Source organism: Nycticebus coucang, chromosome 12 (genome assembly GCF_027406575.1).
Source record: "Nycticebus coucang isolate mNycCou1 chromosome 12, mNycCou1.pri, whole genome shotgun sequence".
Lineage (NCBI taxonomy): Eukaryota > Metazoa > Chordata > Mammalia > Primates > Lorisidae > Nycticebus > Nycticebus coucang.
The window spans coordinates 111,748,586-111,775,415 of NC_069791.1; the positions used below are offsets into that span (position 1 = coordinate 111,748,586).

Consider the following 26,830-nt stretch of genomic DNA (forward strand, 5'->3'; position numbering starts at 1 on the left):
TTTTTGTAATCTGTTGAGATTAGTTTGGATACCTAGTTTTAAGAAATAACTTTAGGAACAGACACTTTCTCTAAAACACAAAGGGTTTTTTTTTTTTTAACCTTTAATTTATACACAAAGCCTATGTTATATTCTCAAATATCTAGAAATCCAAATGCATGTTAAATTCTAAATATTGGAGAAAACTATGCAAAATATAAATATTAATTTCAAGCTTTTTACTTTTAGAGCTAGCTTGTATTGTGCCTGAGTTAGGGAAAATTTAAAGCCCTATTCTCATTTATTTATCAGAATATATGTGTGTGAGAAATTGGTAGGAATAATTTTTTTTTTTAATTTGGAAGTTTGAAGAATAATTAGAAAGTAAAGACAAATTAGAAATGAAATTTAACATGAGGTTTTAAATTTTTTTAAATAATAATACTTGTTATGTTATTTCGCATAGTAGATGCAGGGAACCAGGAATGTGGTGGACAGAATAACATTAATTGCTAACATTATTGACATTTATTGATTTATTCAAAACTCTGTGGTACACCTCACATCTATTATTTCTTCAGTTGCTCTCCTCACTCCTGTGAAGTAAACACCTTTGTCACCGCCATTTTTAACTAATGCTCACATTCTCTGGCTTTGAAAGTTTAAGTGGCTTGCCCACCAGCTAGGAGATTTCAGAGTTGGAATTGGAACTCAAGCAGCCTGACAACAGAGGAGGAACCTTTCAAAGCACAGTTCTAACTTGACAGGGTCTCTTCAAATATGGGCTAACTACTATGATAGGTGGGTAACAACCATAACTAAAAATGAGGCCAATGGGAAGTTACTGAGTGGTTTCTCAGTGCCAAGCATAATTCGTAGCACTTGACATATATTGTTGTAATTTGCATCCTCTGAAGGAGATACTATTTGTACCTATTTTACAAAGAGCTTTAGGAATGTTAAGTAGCTTGCCCATAATCATGCTGCTTGTAATTTGTGAAGTTGGGATAGTGCAGAGTAATGGATTAGCATCAATTTAAGAAAAATTTTTATTAGTTTATTGCAAGGATTTCTGTGTAGTTCAGTATTTTAATCAGTGACTAAAATGAATATGTAAAACAAAAGGTAAACAAATTTCAGATGATAACAAAGTTAATAGTAAATACATTACAGGATAGAACGATATCAAAAGGATTTTTGTGTGTTGTTTCCTTTTTAAACATAAGCAGTCCATTCACATGTTCCAACAACATTTTCCAGCAACCCCTCTATCACCCCACCCCACTCACGCTTACTCCACACAGCTGAGAACTGCTATACTACTTCCCTGTGACCTTGTCCAAAGTGTCATTTTAGCAGAATTGAAGATATGTATATTCTTTTCCCCTTTTATGATTCAGTGTTTCCCTCAGCAGCACATCTTAGAAACATAAGTATCTTTCTCTATCAGTGTCACCTGGAGTTTCCTCGTTCTTTCTTATAATTGCATGGTACTATATTGTGTGGATATATAATAATTAAGCCCATCATAACTGGAGCTACTTGTTTGCTATTAAAAATAATGTGGCAGTGAATAGTCTTATACAGTATGTGTATCATTGTTTAAATTTATATTTCATTTACATATAGTAAAATTTACTGTTTTTGGCATAAGTTCTGGGTTTTGACAAATACATAGAGACATGTAACCACCACCACAATCAGGATATCTCCATCACCCCAAACCCCTGGTTGTCAGTCCTCCTCCTGTAACTACTGATGTGTTCTCTGTCCTTGGAGCATTAGCTTTTCCAAGATGCCTGGGTGTTGAAGCCCTTGGAATATGTCTTCTTTCACTTGGCATAATGCATTGGAGATGCAGCCGTGTTGTTTCATGTAGTTTATCCCTTTGGCATTCTATTGTATGCATGCACTGTGGTGTTTTATTCCATTCCTTTTAGGTCGTTTGGGTTGTTTTCTGTTTTTGGCAATTATGAACAAAGCTGCTATAAGCTTTCATGCACAGATTGTCATACCATTTCTTTAAAAAGCAGCCTTATTGATGTATCATTTACATACCATAAGATTCATGCATTTACAGTATAAAATTTGGTAATTTTGAGTAAATTCACAGCATTGTGCAACCATCACTACAATCTGTTCTACATTTTCATCACACCAAAAAGTAACTTTGTGCCCATTTATAGTTAATGCTTATTTGCATCCCTGGTCCCAGGGATACCACTAATCTGTTTTTGCCTCTATAGGTTTGCTTTTTCTGGGAATTCCATATAAGTAGAATTACACAATATGTGGTCTTTGGCATCTGGCTTTTTACTTAGCATACTTTTTTTTTGAGCTTCATCCATAATGTACTAAAATTTCCTTCCTTTTTGTTACTGAGTAATATTCCATTAGGATTTATCATACTTTGTTCATTCATTAGTTGATGGGCATTTAAATAGCTTATAGTTATTGTTGGCTGTTTTGAATAATGCTACCATGAGCGTTAGCCTACAATCCTTTGTGTGAACATACGTTGTTATTTCTCTTGGATGAATATCTAGGAGTGGAATTTCTGGATCATATGGTAAATTATGTTTAACACTTTAAGGAAATGCCAAACAGTTTTCCAATGTAGCTCTCATTTTACATTCTCACCAGTGCTGTGTGAAGGCTCCTATTTGTCTGCCTCCTTGCCAACATTGTTTTTGTTGTCTTTTTTAGTATAGTCATTCTGGTGGGTATGAAGTGAGGGGTATCTCATTTTGGTTTTAATTGCCTTTTCCTAATAACTGATGATATTTGAGTATCTTTTTATATGCTTATTAGGCATTTCTTCTTTAGTAAAATGTTTATTCAAATCTTTTGCCCATTTAAAACAATTATTTTTTAATCTTTTTGTTATTGAGTTGTCAGAGTGCTTACGTTCTGGATGCAAGTCCTTATCCAATATATCATTTGCAGAATGCCACAGAATCCCTGATTCACTAATTTTGTCTTAAGTCAGTGGTTCTCAACCTGTGGGTTGTGACCTCTTTGTAACAGTGAAAATATATTGCGGCATTAGGAAGGTTGAGAACCACTGTTAAGTAAAGGCTTCTCCGTTTGTTATATGCATTTTATTCATTTCTGGGGTTTAGAAACTTGTTTTTGACAAGTTTGCTCTTATTTTATCACTACCTTTGGGGAGAGGATTTTTCTTTCTTTTTTTTTTTTGAGACAGTCTCACTATGTGTTGCCCTCAGTAAAGTGCTGTGACATCACAGCTCACAGAAACCTCAAACTCTTGGGCTTAAGTGATTCTCTTGCCTCAGCCTCCCAAGTAGCTGGGACTACAGGCGCCTGCCACAACGCCCAGCTATTTTTTGGTTGCAGTTGTCATTGTTGTTTGGCAGGCCCAGGTTGGATTTGAACCCGCCAGCTCTGGTGTATGTGGCTGGCACCATAACCACTGTGCTACAGGTACCAAGTCAGGGGAGAGGATTTTCTACTGTTCTGAAAATTCTACCTGCAATTTCATTTTGAACATACAGATTCTCAAAACGTAAATTGCTGGGTCAAAGGGCTAATGCATTTATAATTTCAATAGTTGTTAGCAATTTTTTCCCCACAATTCATCATCTTCCACTAATGTATGTGACATAGTCTAGGCGTGCCAATGACGTGTATTATTAAAATGTTGGAAATTTGCCAATACTGTTTAAGTGAAAATTCACTTTGATTGGAGAAACCACTATACAGTAGCTACCTGTATTCTTATATTTAATCTTACAGTAATCCTGTGACCTCAGTTTATACATGAGGAACTAAACGTTATTGAGGTTATGCATCTTGCTCATATTCATGTAGCTTATTGAAGGTGCTGGGTTTGGTCCCCGTGTTTTCTAACTCTAAAACATAAACTCCGAACTGATATTCTCTAGTGTGCCATCTCTTTTGTGGAACATGATTTTATTTGAAATTGACATAATATAAATTCAAATCAAATTAATAAAAGCCTTGCCAGTGAGTGAGCTAATTAACAGTTTCCAAACTATTCATATAAATCCTACTTGGAAGACTAGATCCACTTCTTCATAATTAAAGACAATGTAAACAAACTGCTTTTTAGATAATTTAGGATAGCGTGACCAGAATGGGGAATAGGTACAGAAGTTTATGAATTGTGAATTGGCAACGGTTTCTTAGCTATGACTTCAAAAGCATAAGTAACCTAAGGAAAGAGTAGATAAATCGGACTTTATCAAAATTTAAAGTTTTATGTGTCAAAGCACATTATCAAGAAGGTGAAAAGTTACCCCACAGAATGGGGGGAAATATGTGTGGATATATAAAGATCTAATACCTATTACATATATTTATATATAATTACTTTTATATAAAGAGAAAAAAATTCCAATTTTAAAATGGGACTTTCTCAAGATAAATGTCTGATAAGCATATGAAAAATTACTTAACATAATTTAGTCATTAGGGAAATGCAGATCAAAACTGTAACGAGATACCACTTCAGAGTCACTAGGATAGTTATAATTTAAAAAATTTAAAAAGAGGTTGTGGGCTTGGTGCCTGTGGCTCAAGCAGGTAAGGCGCCAGCCACATACACCTGAGCTGGTGGGTTTGAATCCAGCCCGGGCCCGCCAAACAACAATGACGGCTGCAACCAAAAAATAGCCGGGCGTTGTGGCGGGTACCTGTGGTCCCAGCTACTTGGGAGGCAGAGGCAGGAGAATCGCTTGAGCCCAGGAGTTGGAGGTTGCTGTGAGCTGTGATGCCACGGCATTCTCTACCCAGGGCAACAGCTTGAGGCTCTGTCTCCAAAATAAATAAATAAATAAAAAGAAGTTGTGGAGAAATCTTGCTGATGGAAAAACGGTATAGCCCCTGTCTAAACAACAGTTGGACATTTTCTCAAATGGTTAGACACAGAGTTACCATATGACCCAGTCATCCCATATGTATATATACACTTAAGAGAACTGAAAACGTATTGAGACAAAATCTGTAAACTAATGTTTTTAGCAGCATTATTCATAGTATCCAAATAGTACAGAGTCTATGATCTCATGAATGGATAAAGAAAATGTGGTAAATGCATATGAAAAAATATTTAACCATAAAAAGAATGAAATACTGATACTTAGTACAACAGATAAAGCTTGAAAATCTTGTATTAAATAGATTACACACAAAAGGCCACATATCCTATGACTCTGTTTCTGTGAGAGGTCTTGGATAGGCAAATCTATAGAGACAAAATGTAGATTAGAGGTTGCAGGAGGGTAGAGGAGGTTAAGAAGTGACTGCTATGTTGATGGGCATAGGATTTCTTTTAGATAAGATGAAAAAGTTCTGGAATTAGATAGTGATGGTTGCACACCTTATGAATATACTAAAATCCACTGACTTGTGCACTTTAAAATGGTTAATTTTATGGCATGTGATTTCTATCTCAAAAGAATGTCTTATCCATAACTATAGTACAATTAATAAAGTTTTCACAGCTGATTAAAATGGCTGTTTTATATATAAAAATGTGTTTAATGCAGAAAACACACAAGGATTTTGCAGAACTTTAATAAAATCAGAATAGATTATCTTCTGTTTAACCTGCTAATGTGCTCTTATAAAACTCTGAAGATTTAGTATGTACTCTGAGCTACTGTCTCAGAGTACAATATTAACACATTTTTTAAGAAGTTGAACAGTAATGAAATAATTCCTAAGTTGTAACTCATATTAACAGACTCCAGAAAACTTTAAAAAAAGACCCAGGTTTCTAGGCTCGGCACCCATAGCACAGTGGTTACAGTGCTGGCCACATACACTGAGGCTGGCAGGTTCAAACCTGGCCCAGGCCTGCTAAACAACAATGACAACTGCAACAACAACAAAAAAAATAGCTGGGCGTTGTGGTGAGTGCCTGTAGTCCCAGCTACTTGGGAGGCTGAGGCAAGAGAATCGCTTGAGCCCAAGAGTGAGGTTGCTGTGAGCTGTGAATCAAAGGCACCCTACCAGGGGCAACACAATGAGACTCTGTCTCAAAAAACAAACAAACAAAAAAAAACCCCCCAGGTTTCTAATTTGAGATGCCTTTGGTATCAGTGTATTCTTTAAAATGTCTTGTGGTAGAACCGCAACTGCTCTTATCCATCCTCCACTTGGCTAGCTTTCTGGATTACCAACCTGTCCATTCCCTTTGTCCTAGGACATGCTGAATGATTATATGCCCAGGAGGTGATGCTCCAGGTAGTGTTCTCACTAATTGAGTTGTATGCCAACCAAAAGCCAGTGGTGTTTGTTCCTAAATATGTTTATGCCATTAGTAGTAATTTAACAAGATATTGTGTAAATGGATAAAATATGAACACAAAAAGAAAATGTTTAGGAATGCAAAGGCATGGTACTTAAATAATACTGTTGAATCAGATGTGAGAGAGAAACTTCAAGAGTGGGGTTAAAAATTGTAAAAAACGTTGATTCAGGGCCAGGCTTGGTGGCTCATGCCTGTAATCTCAGCGCTTGGCAGGCCCAGGTGGGTGGAGCTCACAGGTTTGAGAGCAGCCTGAGCAAGAATGAAACCTCATCTCTAAAAAATAGCATTATGGCTGATGCCTGTAGTTCCAGCTACTCCGGAGGCTGAAGCAAGAAAATCAGTTAAGCCCAAGAGTTTGAGATTGCTGTGAGCTGTGACGCTACAGCCCTCTACCGAGGGTGACAAAGTGAGACTCTTGTCTCAAAAAAAAAAAAAAGTTGATGTATTCTTTCATCAAAATCCTTTCAGTTTTTCTTCCACTTTAAAGAAACAAAGGCTAGAAATAATAGATAGTCATGGTTTATGCCATAGAGCCTACACATACACAGTGAGATAAGAGGTGGCCTTGACCCTGTATCAGAAGGCTGGCAGATGAATTGATATTTATTCATTCTGACTTTTAAAATAAAGTTTTTAAGGATTTATGTATATCACTTTTAATGACTCCTTTTTTAACTGAATCTTTGAATTTACCAACTAAATGGTATGGTTAGGGTTTCTTATTCTCAATAATTAAGTATGAAATAACTGAATTACAAGTCAGGGGACTTATAGTCTCAGTACTACTGCTTAACTGGTCAGGGTATCTTGGACATGTAAATCAAACCTCACTATTTCCCCATATATTTTAAATTTAAAGTCTTTTAATGCCCAATATCAAATAATAAGCTAGCAAATAAAGAAACATCCTGTGGCTCAGTCGGTAGGACGCCAGCCCCATATGCCGAGGGTGGCGGGTTCAAACCTGGCCCCCGCCAAATTGCAACCAAAAAATAGCCGGGTGTTGTGGTGGGCACCTGTAGTCCCAGCTACTCGGGAGGCTGAGGCAAGAGAATCGCTTAAGCCCAGGAGTTGGAGGTTGCTGTGAGCTGTGTGAGGCCACGGCACTCTACCGAGGGCCATAAAGTGAGACTCTGTCTCTACAAAAAAAAAAAAAAAATCCTTCTTTTTAGTTTCCCCTTCTCTTTTCCTTTTTTTGTCTTCCTGTTTCTTTCCCTACCATAGAGAATTTGGAAATAGGAAGAGTACAATGTGTTTTTAATCTGTTAAAATAAAACATTTGTTTATTCTTTTAAAATATTTACTTCTTACCATTTAAATCAAATGCTAATTGTGGTTCCAACAAAATTAGAGTTTGTTTTTAACCCAGTATTTGCTAAATATGGAAATCATAGCAGCTTTTAAAATCAATCTCTGATCAATTCTTATTTTCTGAGACTCATTCATTATGAATAAACTTAGAAAACACAGTTGTTCAAGCTAAAAAGACTTGGGTTTTAGCCATTTTAGTTGGAGAACAAATAACATTTTCTAATTCTTTTATGTCTTTTTATGTAGTAATTTAAAAGCCACATGTGTTTTAAACTTGCTAATTCAACTGGATCATAACGTTTCTGAAACGTTACTTAAGTTATTAATTGTACTTATTATTAAGAATGCGTCATTTTGGAGGGTAAATAAACAGTTTGCTCTGTGCTAACTTTATTTAAAACTTACACAATTAGTAATCATCACATTGGCATCTTCGGAACTTCAGAGCCACTTCCGGCATAGCAGTAGTATTATATAACTTTTTCTATACAGTGTATTGTCATTATGTATAGTACATTTTTATCATGTACTTAATGGCTACCCATAAAAAAATAATGGCTACAAATAAAAATTCTACTTAGAAGTTGATAATTTGAAAGAATTGTAACCTAATGTCCAAAAGATTTCCTGTTATATGTAGTACATCTAGACTATGGATACCATTTTTTTTTTCTGTCTGAAATTTAATTCCAGTCACACTTTCAGCATTTTACTAAAATGGAACAAGGTGAGAGTTTCCTTCATCTGCCATGAAGCTCTTGTTAAGCACTAAAATGTTGTAAATGCCTATGTGACAAAGTCTAGACTTCTTGAGAACAGGGAAAATAAGGATCATGATTGATTCATCATTGAAATCCCAGTGTCTAGCACGGTGCCCATCACATGGGCCGTCACTATTGATGTACGGTTGGTACCAGGGGATCTCTTCCCTAGGGCCTCCCCTTCCCTCAGCAATTTCTGTCTCTCCCTCATTTGTTCCAATTTATTTGCATTTTGGTACATACATGTCATGTTATGTGAAACGAATATGGGCCCTTAATTTTCCTGGCTTTGATGCTAGTTTCTCAAGCTTTGGTTTTCTTATTTATAACATGGGAATAATGATATCAACAGAGGGGTCATTAGGGCAAAATCAGGAGAATCCTGGATTAGATTTAGTGCCAAGCTGAGTAAATATTCTTCATTGTTCTACTTTTCAGTTGTCATTCCCATTTTTTAAATTAGGAAACTGGGTCTCAGGTAGATAAGGTGGCTCATACCTGTAATCCTAGCACTTTGAGAGGCCAAGTTGAGAGGATCACTTCAGACCAGGAGTTTGAAACCAGCCTGGGCAATGTCCAGAAACTCCATGTCTCTACAAAAAGTAGAAAAATTACCCAGGTGTGGTGGTGCATGCCTGTAGTCCCAGCTGCTCGGGAGGCTGAGGTAGGAGGAGTGCTTGCCCAGGAGTTGGAGGTTATAGTGCACTATGCGTGATGTTCCTGTGCTTCAGCCTAGGGAACAGAACAAGACCCTGTCTCAAACAACAAACAAAAAAAAGGGCTCTGTGCCTATAGCTCAGTGGTTGCACCGGGGCTGGTGGGTTCTAACCTGGCCTGGGCCTGCTAAAGAACAATGACACCAAAAAAATAGCCGGGCATGTGGCGGGCGCCTGTACTTCCAGCTACTTGGGCGGCTGAGGCAAGAAAATCCCTTAAGCTCAAGAGTTGGAGGCTGCTGTGAGTTGTGATGCCACAGTACTCTACTGACGGTGACATAGTGAGACTGTCTCAAGAAATAAAAAGGTAGCTGGGTCTCTAAGAGGTTAAATGATTTGGTTTGCCTGGCCTAGGATCAGATAATGCTCTCTCTGGCCACATCATTTTTGCAGTTCTTACCTTGAGGGCCTGCAGTTTCTCCAAGTGGCTGCTGTTTATCTGCGTCTCACTATTCATTTTTTTTTATTATTTTATTTTTTTATTAAGTCTTTTGTACATAGATCATAAGTACATTTATGCCCATTCGGTGTGTTGATTATTTGTACAAATTGGAGTGCTTACATCATACTAATCAGCATAGCTTTCATCTCATTTACCCGATTACAGTATTAGGACATTTGTGTTCTACACATGATAGAACCAACTTGTACTTGCAAAGTGTTCCATAGTTGTGGTCCCCCTACTGTCCCCTACTATCCCTCCCACTCCCTCCATCCCTCACCCTCCCCTTCCCTCCTTCATCATAGGCTAAAGTTGTGTTTCATTTTTCGTATGCAAGTGTGAGATATTACAAATTGGTTTCACAGTAGTACTGAGTACGTTGGATATTTTTTTTTCCATTCCTGAGATACTTTGCTAAGAAGAATATTTTCCAGCTCCATCCATGTAAACATAAACGAGGTAAAGTCTCCATTTTTTTTTATTGCTGCATAATATTCTGTGGTATACATATACCACAATTTATTAATCCATTCATGGGTCGATGGGCACTTGGGCTTGTTCCATGACTTGGCAATTATGAATTGAGCTGCAGTGAACAATGTGGTGCAAATATCTTTATTGCCAAATGATTTTTGGTCCTTTGGGTATACACCTGGAAGAGGAATTGCAGGATCAAACGGCAGGTCTACATTTAGATCCCTGAGAGTTCTCCAAACTTCCTTCCAAAAGGAACGTACTAGCTTGCATTCCCACCAGCAGTGTAGAAGTGTTCCCTTTTCTCCACATCCACACCAACATCTGTTGTTTTGGGATTCTGTGATGTGGGCTACTCTTACTGGATTTAGATGGTATCTCAGAGTAGTTTTGGTTTGCATTTTTCTGATGATTAAAGATGATGAGCATTTTTTCTTGTGTTTGTAGGCCATGCGCCTGTCTTCTTTCAGAGAAGCTTCTGTTCATGTCTCTTGCCCACAGTGAAATGAGGTCACTTGTTTTTTGCTTAGTAATAAGTTTGAGTTCTCTGTGGATTCTGGTTATTAGACCTTTGTTGGTAGTATAACTTGCAAAAATCCTCTCCCATTCCGAGGGCTGTCTATTTGCTTTACTTAGTGTGTTCTTGGCAGTACAGAAGGTTTTTAATTTGATCAGATCCCAGTAATGTATTTTTGATGTTGCTTCAATTGCCTGGAGTGTCTTCCTCATGAAGTATTCTCCCACGCCAATTTTCTCAAGTGCTTCTCCTGCACTCTCTCTAAGAATATTTACAGTTTCATGTCTTAAGTTTAAGTCCTTTAACCAGTGAGAGTCAATTTTTGTTAGAGGAGGAAGGTGTGGGTCCAGTTTCAGTCTTCTACAAGTTGCCAGCCAATTCACCCAGCACCATTATTGAACAGGGAATCTTTCTCCCAGTTCATATTTTTAATAGGCTTATCGAAAATCAAATGACAAAAAGTGTCTGGGTTCACCTCTTGGTCTTCAATTCTGTTCTATACATCTACCTCTCTGTTTTTGTGCCAGTACCATGCTGTTTTGATCACCATCAATTTATAATATAGTCTGAAGTCTGGAAGCATGATTCTCCCAATTTGTTTTTATTTCTGAGTAATGTCTTGGCTATTCAAGGTTTTTTCTGTTTCCATATAAAACGAAGAACTAATTTTTTCAGGTCTTTAAAATATGAGAGAGGTGCTTTAATAGGGATCGCGTTAAATCTGTAAGTTGCTTTAGGTAGTATAGACATTTTAACAATGTTGATTCTTCCCAGCCATGAGCATGGTATATTTTTTCATTTGTTAACATCTTCAGCTATTTCTTTCTTCAGAGTTTCATAGTTCTCTTTATAGAGATCTTTCACATCCTTAGTTAGATACACTCCCACATATTTCATCTTCTTTGGCACTATTGTAAAGGGAATAGAATCTTTGATTGTTTTTTTCCCCTTGAATATTGTTGGTGCATATAAAGGCTAGAGACTTATGAGTGTTAATTTTGTATCCTGAGACGTTAGTATATTCCTTGATCACTTCTAGGAGTTTTGTAGTTGATTCCTTGGGGGTTTCCAGGTATACAATCATATCGTCTGCGAAGAGTGACAATTTGATCTCTTCTGGTCCTATTTGGATCCCCTTGATTGCCTTCTCTTGCCTATTTGCCGTGGCTAAGACTTTCATTACAATCTTAAAAAGCAGTGGAGACAGTGGGCATCCTTGCCTGATTCCTGATCTGAGTGGAAATGATTTCAATTTTACTCCATTCACTATGATATTGGCTGTGGGTTTGCTATAGATGGCCTGTATCAGTTTAAGAAATGGTCCTTCTATACCTATTTTCCTAAGTGTTCTGATCAAGAAAAGATGCTGGATGTTGTCAAAAGCTTTTTCTGCATCAATTGAGAGAATCATATGGTCTTTGTTTTTTAATTTGTTTATGTGATGTCTTATATTTATGGATTTACATATATTGAACCATCCTTGGGATCCTGGGATGAAACCCACCTGGTGGTGGTGTATAATTTGTTTGATGTGTGGTTGGATTCTGTTTGCTAGGATCTTATTGAATATTTTTGCCTCAATATTCATTAGAGATATTGATCTATAAATTTTTTTTCTTGTTGAGTCTTTTCCTGGTTTGGGTATTAGGGTGATATTTGCTTCATAGAGTGAGTTGGGAAGTATTCCTTCTTTTTCTATGTTTTGGAAAAGATTAAGAAATATAGGTACTAGTTCCTCTTTAAAGGTTTGGTAGAATTCTGATGTGAAGCCATCTGGTCCCGGGCTTTTCTTTTTGGGGAGATTTCTTATAGTTGATGCTATTTTACAGCTTGTTATAGTCTTGTTCAACATTTCCACTTCTTTCTGGCTAAGTCTGGGAGGGTGACATGTTTCCAAGTATTGATCTATTTCCTTCCAATTTTCTTCTGAGAGTAGAGTTTTATGTAGTATTCATTAAGGATTTGCTGAATTTCTGAGGAGTCCGTTGTAATTTGGCCTTTATCATTTCTGATTGATGAGATTAAGGATTTTACTCTTCTACTTCTGGTTAGGTTAGCCAGTGGTTTATCTATTTTGTTGACCTTTTCATAAAACCAACTGTTTGGTTGATCTGTTGTATGAGTCTTTTGTTTTCAATTTCATTAAGTTCTGCTCTAATTTTAGTTATTTCTTTTCTTCTGCTAGGTTTAGGGTTGGAAAGTCCTTCCTTTTCCAGTTGCTTGAGATGACCCATTAATTTATTGACCTCCTCTCTTTCTGTTCTCTTGAGGAAGGCTCGCAACGCTATAAATTTTCCTTTTAGGACTGCCCTTGCTGTATCCCAGAGCTTCTGATAGTTTGTTTCTTCATTATTGTTTTGTTTCAAAAATTTGGTAATTTCCTTCTTAATCTCGTCTATGACCCAGCTATCATTCAGCATGAGGGTATTTAGTTTCCATGTTCTTGTTTGCGTGTGGAGATTTGTGTTGTTACTGAGTTCAACTTTTATTCTGTGGTCGGAGAAAATACAAGGAATGATTTATATTCTTTTAAATTTGCTGTGGTTAGACCTGTGACCTAAGATGTGATCAATTTTGGAGGATGATCCATGGGCTGATGAGAAGAATGTGTATTCGGTTTTGTTAGGATGCAATGTTCTATAGATGTCTATTAGTTGCAAATGTTGAATGGTTAAGTTTAATTCTAAAATTTCTTTGCTTAGCTCCTTTTTTGAGGATGTGTCCAACACTGCCAGAGGAGTGTTAAATTGTCCAACAATTACGGTGCTGGGGGAAATCAAATTGCTCATGTCAGTTAGAGTTTCTCTTATAAATTGAGGCGTATTCTGGTTGGGTGCATAGATGTTGATAATTGAAATCTCATCATGTTGAGTGTTGCCATTAACAAATAAGAAGTGACCATCATTGTCTTGTCTTACTTTGATTGGTTTAAAGACTATTGTATCTGTGAATAAAATTGTGACACCTGCTTTTTTCTGATTTCCATTTACCTGAATTATAGATGACCATTGTCTCACCCTGAGTCTATGTTTATCTTTTAAGGTAAGGTGAGATTCTTGAATGAAGCAGATGTCTGGCCTGAGTTTTTGTATCCAGTTAGCCAACCATTGTCTCTTTAGAGGGCAATTTAAGCCATTCACATTAATTGAGAGTAATGATAAACCAGATAGAGTTTTGGGTATTGAGTTTTTCGAAAGTCCAGTGGACGTTCTTAATCCTTTCACCACTATGGAAGTTAGAATATTATCAAAAGTTTCCGAGTGATTTTACTTTGGTAGTGGAGGATTGTGTTGTTCCTTATGGAGGATAGGTCTGAGAATTTCCTGAAGAGCTGATTTAGTTATGGCAAATTTCTTTAACATGTGAATTTCATTAAAGTATTTAATTTCTCCATCCAAGATGAAACTCAGTTTATCTGGATACAGGATCCTGGGTTGCAAGTTATTTTGTTTAAGGAAATTAAAGGTTGATGACCACCCTCTTCTAGCTTGAAAGGATTCAGCAGAGAGACCTGTCATCATTCTAATGTTCTTCCCTTCGTATGTAATGGTTTTCTTACGTCTTACAGCTTTGAGAATTTTTCTCCTTCATATTAACTTTAGTGAAATTAATTATAATATGTCTATGAGAATTTTTATTCTGGTTGAGTCGTGCTGTTGTTCTGAAACTATCTGCTATCTGAATTTCAGAATCTGTGGGCATGTCTGGAAAATTCTCTTTAATTATTTCATGAAGCAAAGCATCTGTATGCTTTGCAGCAACCTTATCACTTTCAGGTATTCCTATAAGGTGAATATTAGATCTCTTTGAATTATCCCAGAGCTCTTTGAGAGAATGATCCGTTTTTGTTCTCCACTTTTTTTCCTCTTTGAGTGTTTGGGAGTGTTCAAAAGCTTTGTCTTCAATATGGGAGATCCTTTCTTCTGCCTACTCCATTCTGTTACTGAGGGATTTTACTGTATTTTTTAGATCTTTGAGGGCTGCAAATTCTTGCTTTAAGGTGTCAAAATCTTTTGTCCTTTTGTCTTTAAATTCATTAAATTCTTGAGACATCTTTTGAATTTCTGCTTTAAATTCTAATTTCATCATTTCCTCCATTTTGTTGATATTATTTGCTATCCAAATTCTGAACTCGATTTCTGTCATCTCAGTCATTTCGGAATAGGATCTTGTACTGTATCTGCTTTATCATTGCCTGGGGAAGTTAATCTATTCTGATTGTTCATGTTGCCAGAGTTTTTCTGCTGATTCTGCCTTATGATTGTTTTTCACTGTGGGCTAGGTGGTCTGCTAAGGTGAGATTGAATTGGGGTTTCCTGGGGTTGTGGTTAACCAGCCCTTTGTTAAAGATCTGGGACTGATGACTGCAGCTTTTTCCCTTTTAGCTTTGGAAAGGAACTGTACAGTATTACAGTCTGAGGGTGGGGAAACCTTCTTGGTGTGGTGGGGTTAGGTGGCTCAGTCTCGTATTCAACTGGTTCTTGTCTGATCCTGGTGGATCAGTGACTCTGGTGAAGTCTTTGCTATGAAGAAATACAAGTAATTAAGAAACCCCACCTCCCAGACAACAACTGGAATGGGGAAATTGACCCTTCCTGTTACTATACAACCAGGGTATCCCCCTAGAGGGTCTTTGGATGATTGTCCCAAATTAGGTGTTCCTAACCAATTGACCCTATCAGTATGAACTTGCAGGTGGGAGAATTTGAAAGGTCTCCAGCAGCTAGATGGCAGAGGTCTACTGGCTGCTCAGATTTGGCTCTCTCTGGTGCTCTGTGGAGTCAGAAAGGCCTGCCAGGTAGCACAGTAGGACCAGGGAGCTGAGTCTCTTTCTCCACTTTGTTCCTTTTTCATGCCTAATCACTGTTGACCCTGTAGGGCTGTAGTCCTGTTTCCTCTAATATTGGGAAGTGCCAGGGTTTAGCACCTTTCAGAGTCAAAGAAAGGTCAGTGCCCCCAAGGCCCGGCCACTGCCCCCTGGCTACCAGCCAGTTGGGGGAGCTGAGGCCTGCCTGCCTTGGGTGTTCAATATTCACTGGTGAGTGTTCCACTTGGGCTCTGTCTATCCTGGGGGTACCTGGCCTGCAAATGCTTATCTCCCTCAGCTATCACGCCTTTGGCCCTACTGCTCTGCAGCACCAGTATCCCTATAGAGTGACTACTGGTTTCCTCTGGCAGTGCACAGAGCTGGCAGGGGTGGGGGTGGGGGGTTGTTTCTCCAAGATTAGACCCCAGCGTGATCACTCTATTGGGGGAAGTGCCCCTGCACAATTCCACTACCACTGCCAAAGCCAGAGAATTCTTGCTGTAGGAGCAGCTCTAGGAGCATGTTGCACACGGATCTGGCAGCAAGGCGGGGTACACTGCATGGATTCTGGCAGTATCTAGTGCTCATTGACTTCAGGAAGAACACTACTCCACTGGCGATTCTGGTTGGGCGGGGGCCTGGCACGGAGGCAGGGCATGCGTGGGTGCAGCTTCAGTGGTCTCCAGATGGGCGGGGTACAGCATGCTGCCTCGGTGGTCTCTGGGCAGGTGGGGCGTGTTGCAAGGCCTTGGTGGTCTCTGGGTGGGCGGGCAGGACACGGTGCAGAGGCAGAGAGGGCACCAGGAGCACAGCACAGCTTGGAGACAGGGAGGGAGTGGGGGACCTACCGAGCAGGGGGTGGGTTACTCTGTCAGGCAGGCTGGGGGTGGGGGTGGGGGCCGCTGCTTATGAGCCTCCTCCCTCTGTCTCTGCTGGTGTTAGGTGTTAGGGATCTGGTTTATCCGGTTAGGGGAGAAGGGTATACTGAAAGTTCAGAATGGCAGGGAAAATGTAAGTTCAGTTTTTCTGCCTGGTAAGAAAATGTTCATAGTCACTGCAGGGTCCCTCTGGTGGAAGTAGTGCCCACTTCTTAACTGCTCTCACCTGTGGGTTGAGACAAGAGATCCTCAGTTCACTACTTGCCTATAGAAATCTCACAGGAGCAAAGGAAGAGCGAAAGGAAAAGGAAAAAAGAACCCGCAGCTTTCTTGGGGGAGGGGTCGGGTATTTTTCCTTTTGGTTGAGTTTTGTACCTGGAGATTGTTGTCTTGGAATCGCAGCTTGTCTCAGCAAGGGTGTAGTTATCTGTCTTGTCTCTCAGCTGGGCTTCCTGTCTTCAGCTCAATTGGATACCCTCTGACATTATCCTCTCTGCACAAGAGCCTATGTCGGGGGCTGCATCCAGTCGGCCATCTTGCCCCTCCTTCTGACTATTCATTTTTGCCTGTGTATTAATGCTACCTTAACAACTGCCCAAATCTGGAAACCTCAACTACTTTCAACTCTTTTCTTTCTTTCTTTTTTTTTAAAGGTAGGTCTTGAACTCCTGACCTCTTAGTGTGTTGGGATTACAGGCTCAAGCCACTGTACTAGCCCACTCTGAATTCTTTAATACTCTTTACTTTTTTTGTGTGGTTTTTGGCCGGGGCTAGGTTTGAACCTGCCACCTCCTGCATATGGGACCGGCGCCCTACTCCTTGAGCCTCAGGCACCGCCCAATCCTCTTTACTTTTCAAATGGGCCAGTCATGAGCTTTTATATTTTCCTCTTAGACAGTGGAGTCACGCACTGTGTGGTGATGTTTCAGTGGGTGAGAACTGCATATATGATGGTGATTCTGTAAGATTATAGATAACACTGTTTTTACTGTATGTTTGTTTCTACATTTAGATATGTTTTTAGAGATACAGATACTGTTGTATTACCTTTCTTTGCCTGCAGTGTTCAGTGCAGTAATATCCTGTGCAGTTTTGTAGCCTAGAGGAAACAGGCCATGCCATCTAGGTTTCTGCAAATACACTCTATGATGTTTGTATGACAAAACTGTCTAACAGCTCACTTCTCAGAATGTATCCCTGTTAGCATCACCATATTTGAATTTATTATTTTTTCGGTATTTCCACTTAGCATTTTAGTAACTCTGCTAAAGTTACCTTTGTAAATTATAAATCTGATCATATCACAGTTTTTTACAGTCCACATTCCTCTACAGGAATGTGCTTTCCCCCACCAGCCTCATCTTCTGCCCGTCTGTGTCATGCCCCTCGATATGACCCATCAGACTTTTGCTATAGGTGATCTCTGTACTGCTTCCCTTTTACTAAGGAGAAAAACTCTGTTCCTAGCAAACTCCTAAGCAAAGTCCTTGAAGACTTTCCTAACTCACCCAAATACAATTAGACATTCAGTTTTTTTGTTCCTGTAACACTATATACCTACTTTTATGTTACTGTTTGTCACATATGCTGTAATAATTTGTTTCTGGTTTCTCTCCTTAGTCATTGGGCAAATGATTAATCTCTAGAAAATAAGAAGTTCCACCAAGTCAGTGATTCTCAACATAATAGAGTCACTCTGCCCCTACTTCTAGCAGAGCCTCTGAAGATTCCTCCTTCTTTACCCTATTTATAATAGATTTTGTTTTAAACCTCCCCAATGATTATCATATTGTGGGGAGAGTTGAGAAGCACTTATACTAGACATTGGTTCTAAGATACCTTTCAGCTAAAATACTCCGTTATTCTGTGAACTTACGTAGCCTTTTAAAATAGACTGAAGTAGTAAATGAACAACTGAATTAGAAAAAAAGGGAATTAAAACACTTTTTTCTTTTTTTTTTTTTTGAGACGGAGTCTCACTCTGTTGCCCTTTGTAGAGTGTTGTGGCATCACAGCTCACAGCAACTTCAAACTCTTGGGTTTAAGCAATTCTCTTGCCTCAGTCTTCCAAGTAGCTGGGACTACAGGGCCCACCACAATGCCCAGCTATTTTTTGTTGCAGCTGTCATTGTGTAGCTGGCCTGGGCCAGGGTGGAATCCACCACCCTTGGTGTATATGGCTGGCGCTGTAACCACTGTGCTACAGGCACTGAGCCAGGAATTAAAACACTTTTCATGGTAAGAGTTAATGAAAATTTTATGTCCTGGTAGTAAAATAATTATTTGTGGTAGAAACATAATTTTAGAACTCTGGTTCTAAACTCTTAGTCTAACTGCTAAGACTGAACATGGACAGATTAAAGAATTCCTCCCTGTAGTTCATTTTCTTCACCAATTATAAAATTGGGAGGAAAATTTTATTCATATGAAAACATAGATTTCCTTTTTTATTTTTGGCCGAGGCTTTTTTTGAACCCACCACCTCTGGTATATGGGGCCAGTGCCCTACTCCTTTGAGCCACAGGTGCCACCTGAAAACATAGATTTGATAATGATTTCTTGATACCCTTAGGACATTTCATTTAGAAGAGAATAATATTAGAATAGAATATATTGTTAAGAAAATATTTTCATTTTGTTGTTAAACTGGTAAATTTTGAACTTTAACATCAGATATTTAATAAATTGCCACCAGGAACTTTAGGGAAAGAACAGATAACATAAAGTAACCCAATGTTACTATTATTAACTTACCTAATCAAATGACACAAATTTCTATCCCTGAAAAGTGCATTAGACCCTAAATTTTCAACCTGTTGATTATAGAACTTAATGAATACCTTTCTAATTACTCTGTGTGGTTAAATGAATTTCTTGATACAAGTTTGCTATTTTATCTTGTTTGAATTTTTTTTTTCTTTTTTAAAGCAATGTTTATTTTCCTCCAACCTTGTTTCCATCTTGTTTAAGAGCTTATGGGAAAAGAGCTTAAGACCACTCAGTGGTTGTTCCCACCCATTCAGTGGCCTGAGCAGTGGGAGCTACAGACCACTCTCCGTGGCAGGCTGGGCACTACAGTCTTCTCGGGGGACCTGCTGAACAGGCACAGAGGGCTCTGACAGCCTTCTGACCAGTCCGCAACCTCTGGTTGCATAGCAGTAAATTCAGGAGCTGGAGCAGTCCTTTTACCCTGAAGTTTCTCCTTGGTCACAGCTTTCTCAGTAGCAGCCTGCTCTTCCTTTTCAATCTCTTGAGGATCTCTGTAGAAACAGAGATCAGGCATGACCTCCCATTGATGTTCCCAGGAGAGGGTGCCACGCATGCGGAGAACTCCCTGAGCCAGCATCCACCACATCAGACCTACTGAGGGAGCTCCCTTGTTGCATGGGATGGTGATGTCCACATAACACAGAGGAGAATCTGTGTGACACAGAGCAGTGGTCAAGAAGCTTGACATAAGACATCTCTGTGAGAGGCTGGTGGTCAGCCCTGGGATCAGGAACCACTAGAATAAGAGGTCCTGGAAGGCTGCTGGGACCTGGTTAGTGAAGGTTCTGGGAGTGAAGCGGCCAGCAATAGGAGTGTTTCCAGTGGCAACAGGAAACTCTAGCACAGCTCGCTGGCCAGTGTTCCTGGAGGATATGACACTGACATCAGCAGGGTTTTCAATGGCAACAATGGCCCGAGCAGCAACAGAAGCTTCTCCCAGGTCCTGTTCAGATTTATGATGTAGATGCCATCACTTTTCCCTTTGTAGATGTCCTGTTTCATTTGGAAGTCAATGTTGGTGCCACCCAAGTGGGTTCCTGCTGCAAGGAATTTGAGGACATCTTCCTCCTTCATTTGCAGGATATGAAGGGCTCCGGAGATTGTGAAAGTTTCCCTTTAAGTTATGGTGGGAATTCAGAACAACACCTTATGGGCCCTCCCTGAGTGGTGTGGAAAGCTATCTTATTTGAATTTAGAAATATATTTTTATTCAGTGTTATCCAGATGTTTTCCAATGTATGTAATTCAGGGGAGTTTAAAGGGAGAAAACAACTGTTTTGCTATTGCTAAGTATATTTGGATAATCTACCTGCTTCCATTTGACTGATTATATATTAAATTTCTGGAGTTTGACATTGATGTTCTTTGAGCTCCTTTGTTATTTAGCATTTCTTTTATATAATAGTGATGATATACTATTTTATTTACTAGTATTTCATGTAAATTAGTCCTTACTAAGAGTAAGGTACAGTGGAAAAATAATTGGCTTTGGATTTACACTCAGTTCAAAACAAATGTTAGTACCGATTTGGGGATCGCCTTAGCATCTTTTAAAATATAAGAGCATTATTATTGATATTATCTTTACTCTCTTCAGAAAAAATGAAGGAATAGATGAAAAACAAAATTGTAATGCCTCTTGGGTTTTTTCCCTGTATTTTCCCCCATTTCTCTGGTATAGTATCTGATAATGAAGTGGTTTGTTTTTTGAGAGAAGTCATATTCTAGGTTGATCTTACTAGTATGGTGCTGTGGTTTTACTTAGTGCTGGATAAATGTTGGATTTGTTTCAGCTTGGAATGAAGTTATTATTGGGATTTGTAAGGTATTAACTGTTTATTCCATCAGTTCTAGATAAATTATATTTTATCACAGTTGTCTAAAGGTAAATGACTGTTTTCTTTCATCACTAAATTATGATCCAATGAAAAAAATCCATTCTGTTGCCATTTCTTTAGCATCTCAATTAGTGACTACCAGTATTTTTTTTTTATCTTTGATGTGAATTTCATTTTCAAAAGAAAATTATCAAGTAGTTAAGTAGACTATAAGATGACAGCTTATAAAATTTCAGAATAGGTGTAGTTTATACTCCCTCAAAAATATTCATGAATATTAAGTTCAAATTTTTTGAAAACTTACTCTTTTCCCTTTGCTGCATTTTGTGCAAATTTCCTTAGCTTATAATTTTCTTAATTTGAAGGGAAGTGTGGGAGTTTAAGGTGAGCATAATGTCAAGGCATAAAAGATTGAAAAAAAATCTTCAACACGAATAACAGGTAATACTGCATGAAAACATTTTAAAATCAATGCTTAAAGGATCTTTTAAATCCAGTGATGTTCAGAGTTTCTATATGTTTGCCATTTTTAAGGGCATTATAGTGCGCATATCTTAGACTTAATTTGGTATGAACACATTTTATCTTGTATGGATAAATAATCTGAAATAAAAATTCATAATTTTGAAAAAAATCTAGGAGTCATGTTTTAATATTCCTCAGTGAAACAAGTAATTTTGCATGCAAATTTACCTAATACATCTTTTTTGAAGTTTTACTTTTTATGTCATTAATATAATCATTATAGGTTTCTTAAGATTCTTATTTGCATGGCCTTTTTCTGTCCATTTACTTACACCCTATTTGCAACTTCCTATTTAAAGTGTGTCACTTGTAAGCGTACAATTTTAGATGCTTTAAAATCCATTCAATCTATGTCTTTTAATTGGAGTGTTTAGTCCATTTACATTTAATGTAATTATTGATTTGGTTGGATTTAGGTCTGTTATTTTACTATTTCTTTTTTATTCATTCTATCACTTGTTTCTCTACTTTTCCTTCTTTGGGGTTAATTGAATATTTTTAGAATGCCATTTTGATGTCCCCAGTGTTTCAGCTAAAATTTTTTATAGGATTTTAATGGTTGTTTTAGAAATACAGTATATAACCTTAAGTTGCCAATCTACTTAAAGTTAAAATTATACTATTTCCTTATGGTGTATAGAAATGTAAAAGTGTTGAATACATTTGTCCCCTCATCCTTTATACTATAATCGTCACATACGGGGCGAGGCGGGGGCAGCCATAAAATTCTTGTGCAATTTAAAGTTGCACACTATTTTAAATTGCACACAAACTTTATGGTCACCCTGTGTATTACATTTACATATGACTTAAACCCCACATGCTTTGAATAATAGTAGCAAAGAAATTTTAAAAAAAGAACGAGTCTGTAGTTTTTATCTGATGCTTGTTTCTAAGATCTAAGTTTTTATCTGTTGTCCTTTCATTTCAGCCGGAATAAATTCTTTTCGAATTTCTTATATAATGTATCCGCTGGTGACAATTTTGCATTTGTTATTAAAGAGTATTTCCATTGGATGTGGAATTCTGGTTGACATTTGTAGAAATTCTAGGTTCTGTTAGTTTCCCTCTTACAAGTGTTGTTTTGTTTTAGCAGGCAGTTAACTTTGCTGAACTCACTTTTGCAAACTCCATCTTTCCAGGGTAGGCAGCCTCTGAACTCTTGCTTCACTTCTTTGCCTTATCTGGGCTGCCTGGAGTTTCTGCCCTGCACATGAATAGTTTAGAGATTAGCCAGAGACTTAGGGCAGAGTTTATACAGAGAATTTAGGGATTCATACTTTGCAGCTTACTCTTTTGGGGGAATTAAATAGATTGTCCAGAACTAGATCCATATATGTGTGGTCAGTTGACTTTCAACAAAGGTGTGCAAAGTCATTTTGATAGAGAAGATAATCTTTTCAACAAATGGTGCTGGAACAATCAGATATCAATATGCAAAAAAAAAACAACAAACTTTTTTTTCTTTTTATTAAGTCACATACACATCTAATCAAACTAAAAAGCTTTTGTACTGCCAAGAACACAGTAAGTAAAAAAAACATTTAAAAAATAAAAAAGAACTTTGATTTATGTCTCACTTCATATACCAAAAACTCCAACTGGACGATAGACTTAAATGTAAAACAGAAAGCTCTATCTAGAAGAAAACATAGGGATAATCTTTGTGACCTTGAACTAATCAAAGATTTATTAGCTACTGTAACAAAACATGATCCATAAAGTTGAACTTTATCAAATTAAAAACATCTGCCCTTCACAAAACACTATTAAGAACATTGAAAAGATAAGCTATAGTCTGCAATTAAATATTTGCACATCACATATCTGATAAGGCTCTTGTATCCAGAATATACATATTTTAAAAAATTCTCCCAAAATTTAATAACAAGAAAATAAACCACTTAATTTTTTAAAATGAACAAAAGATTAGATCAAATACTTAGCTAATGATGATATAGGGATAGTAGATTAAAAGATGCTCAACTTCCTAAGTCATTAGGCAAATGCAAATTAAAACCACAATGAAATACCACTAATTGTCCATTAAAACGACTAAAATCAAAAAGACTGACTATATGGAGTGGAAGTGTGCTGAGGAGTGGAACAGTTGGAATCCTCATACCCTGCTGGTAAGAATGCAAAATGGTACAGCCACTTTGGAAAACACTGTGTCAGTTTCTGAAAAATTAAAATATATAGTTGCCTTATGATTTGGCCATTTCACTCCTAGGTATTTATTCAAAAGAAATTAAAGCATATATCCAAATATATCCATAAATATTGTTTAGTAATGTTCATAGCATCTTTATTATTAATAGTAAGTGGATGGATGAACAGCGTATGGAATGCTACTAAATAAGCAGGCAACATGTTTACAAATGTGTTGTCACAAGTAGTGTAGACCCACCATCCTTTTAGCTTCCAGTATCAGTTTTCTTACTTTTTAGTATTTAGCCCCTTAGCTGGTGTTGTATATTTAGTGTTTTTGTTATGTCATTAGTACTTCTTTTGCTGATTTCTGTATTAGTCCAAATGGGCCAGGTTATGCTGTGGTCACCTCAAGTCTCAGTGACTTAAAATAAAGATTTGTTTCTTTGTCATGTGCTGTGTGTCCATTGTGGGTTAGCTAACAGTTCTGTCTGAGTCGCAGGCTGGTATTTCATTATCTGAAACATTGCTGGTGAATGTTGACTAGTTTAAAGTTGCTTGATATGTAAGAGTTAAGACGAATTTTCAAGCCAGAGTACTTTATTTTCATCAGCATTAGTTGACATTAAAATCTTTACCTAATGGCACCAGTGACTATAACTTTCTTTAATCCATTGTATAAAAAATTATACAAAGTATCTTTGAACTTTTGTTTATCTTGTAAGTGCTTTCTTCCGTCAGAAGTATGTAATATTCCTGTATGTTGGACAAGGAAGCTGAGGTCCAGAGAGGTTAATGAATTGCTAATGGCCACATGATGGTAAAACTAGATTAGAACCCAGGATTCCCAATACTTTTGTGCAGATTGGAGAAAAGTAAATGTATTAATACCATCTGTTTACACGTTCTTTTTTTTGACAGTGTCTTCAGCAGGCCACATTTAAGAGGTGTCTCATAGTCCCTGTTACCAGTGGCTGGAACACCATGGATCACACCGGGACAATAGACACAGAGGATGAAGTGGGACCTTTAGCCCATCTTGCTCCAAGTCCTCAGAGTGAGGCTGTGGCTCATGAATTCCAGGAACTTTCCTTGCAGCCCAGTCAGCACTTACCCTCTCTGAACGAAAGGAAGAATGGTGAGTTCTTCAACATTTGCTGTGTGAACTTTGATTTAAAGATTTATCCTCTTCGTGTAATAACTTTTTCGTCAGTTACATTCAGCAGTCTGTCATGGAGTAGAACCTCATCAAGGTACTGGGTGATTTGAGTGACAGAATTTTACTCTTCATCCAAGTCTTTCATTATTTTCTAGTAAATATCTTTAATAGCAATATTACCTTTGAAAAGTTTTAGATCCAGTCATTTCAGCACAAGCAGAAGTTTGTTGAAGTGGCACTGGAAAGTAGCTTTCTGTGCTGGGGAGAATGTGGGTATGATGGTGCTCTCCTCCCACTCTACCCACCTCTTCTGTGTTTTTGCCACCTTTTTTTCAGAACTAACAAAGTTTAAGCTGTCTTGGTGATCACTAAGAAGGCAAGAACTTCTTATTTTTGTGTGTGTTACATTAATGAATATAGGATACGAACATATTCTCAGTCTTTGGCTGGCTCATCCTTGTCTACAAAATATTTTCTATTCATTTGTTTTCTGTTCCGGAAGTTTTCATTGGTCACAGAGGCATCCCAGAGGTGCCAGAAAACAGATACATGTTAATACTTACTTTTAATACCTAAAACATAACATCTAACAAATAAAAAGTAAGGTTAACATTTATAAACCTGCACATATGTATTAAAATGGCAGAATTAAAATTTTAACTGAAATTACTGTACTTTCTATAGTTCTTGAGTCTTACATTCAGAAATATATATATTTTTAATTTTGAAAGCTAGACAAAAATGAGACCATTTCCCTACAGAATGCTTCTTTAATATACCTTTTTACTTTTTTTTTCTGGGTTCTGAGTATTTTCCAATCTTCTGATTATTGGCATTATCCTAGTTAGGAAAATGGATAAAAGACATGCATTTACCACTGTTCTTAGACCTTTAATACCTATCTTTGGTGTGTACCTGTTCTCCCTTCAAGTTTGATATGTTTTGCTTGTTGGTAGATACAACTCTTGACTATTTGTTTTAAAGCAATATCGTAGCTAATGTGCTGTTAAAGCCTTTAGGAAGCTGTGGCTGCCTGGTTGATAATGGCTTTCAAACCTTCCATCAGTTAGGAGTCTTGCTTACCTTAGGGGATGAGAAAATACAGTTACAGTTATTGAAACTTAACTAAATGTGATCAAATTTATACAGTATACCTGTACTAGTTTAATGTCTAAATTATTACCCTAATAATAAATAAAAGTTTAATTGGTATAAAAATCAGAATATATAGTTGCTCACAAGAAGTGGTCATCTGGAGCACAGGAGGGACGTATGCAAGGAGAGGCTATACGTTATTGTCATGGACTCAATGCAGCTCAGCACCCGTCTCTCAACAGAAGTCAGGACACATGCTTGGGTGTGAGGTAAGCCCAAGTGGAGAGTAGACATTCAGGGGGTAGATGAAACAGTGACAATTTTAACATATTAGTTTAGTTACCTTTTATGAAACAATGCAATAATAAAGAAGAGTGGCTTTATGTACTTTTCATTGTTCATAAAACCATCCTTCTTAAACACTATACTTGAATCTTTGTGATCAGTGTTTTTATCATTAATAAACTCCCCCATGTTTCATCCATCTGTCACTAATTTCATTTCTGTCTCTTGTTTGCATTACAATAGTATTTTAATATGTACATGATGTAACACTGAAAATTTCATGTCTGCGTCATAAGTACCATTCACAAAACAGTGGAACTATTTTTCAAAAATCCTGTTTTATAGTTATTTATTCATAACCTCTACAACATAATCACTTATATTTGATTAGTCATTGGTTGTAACATTTTATAGGGGTCTAGTTTTTATCTTAGAATTTAGCCTTTTTAAAAAGCAGATAATATATTCACGTGGTTTAAGGCAGGAGTGTCCAACCTTTTTTTTCTCTGCTATATATTGGAAGAATAAGAGTTGTCTTGAGCCACACATTAAACACTAACAACAGTTGATTAGCAAAAAAAAAAAAAAAGTCCCTGAATGTTTCTGGTAATATCTGACACCACAGATAAGCCCCCACCCCCCCACCCCCCAAAAAAAATCCTCACAAAAACAGCATGCAGCCCACAGAGGTTTAAAGTTTAAACCCATGGGTGCATAATGAAAAGTAGGTCACCTCACAGTCTTGTCTCTTACCTGCCCAGTTACTGGGTACTTTCTGGGATTAACTACTATTGCAGATGTCCTTTCTGAGAGAATATTATTTGA

At 37.5% G+C, this 26,830-nt stretch overlaps 1 protein-coding gene across 11 annotated transcripts in view; it reads left to right on the top strand.

Moving 5' to 3' along the window:
• Window positions 1–26,830, top strand: part of MRTFB (myocardin related transcription factor B) — a 371,831-nt gene that overhangs the window by 190,106 nt on the left and 154,895 nt on the right. For all 11 annotated transcript variants that reach the window (XM_053554572.1, XM_053554574.1, XM_053554580.1 and 8 more), the window contains one exon: window positions 24,388–24,604. In XM_053554572.1, the coding sequence (XP_053410547.1) occupies window positions 24,388–24,604 (217 nt within the window). The remainder of the gene's footprint in view (window positions 1–24,387; window positions 24,605–26,830) is intronic.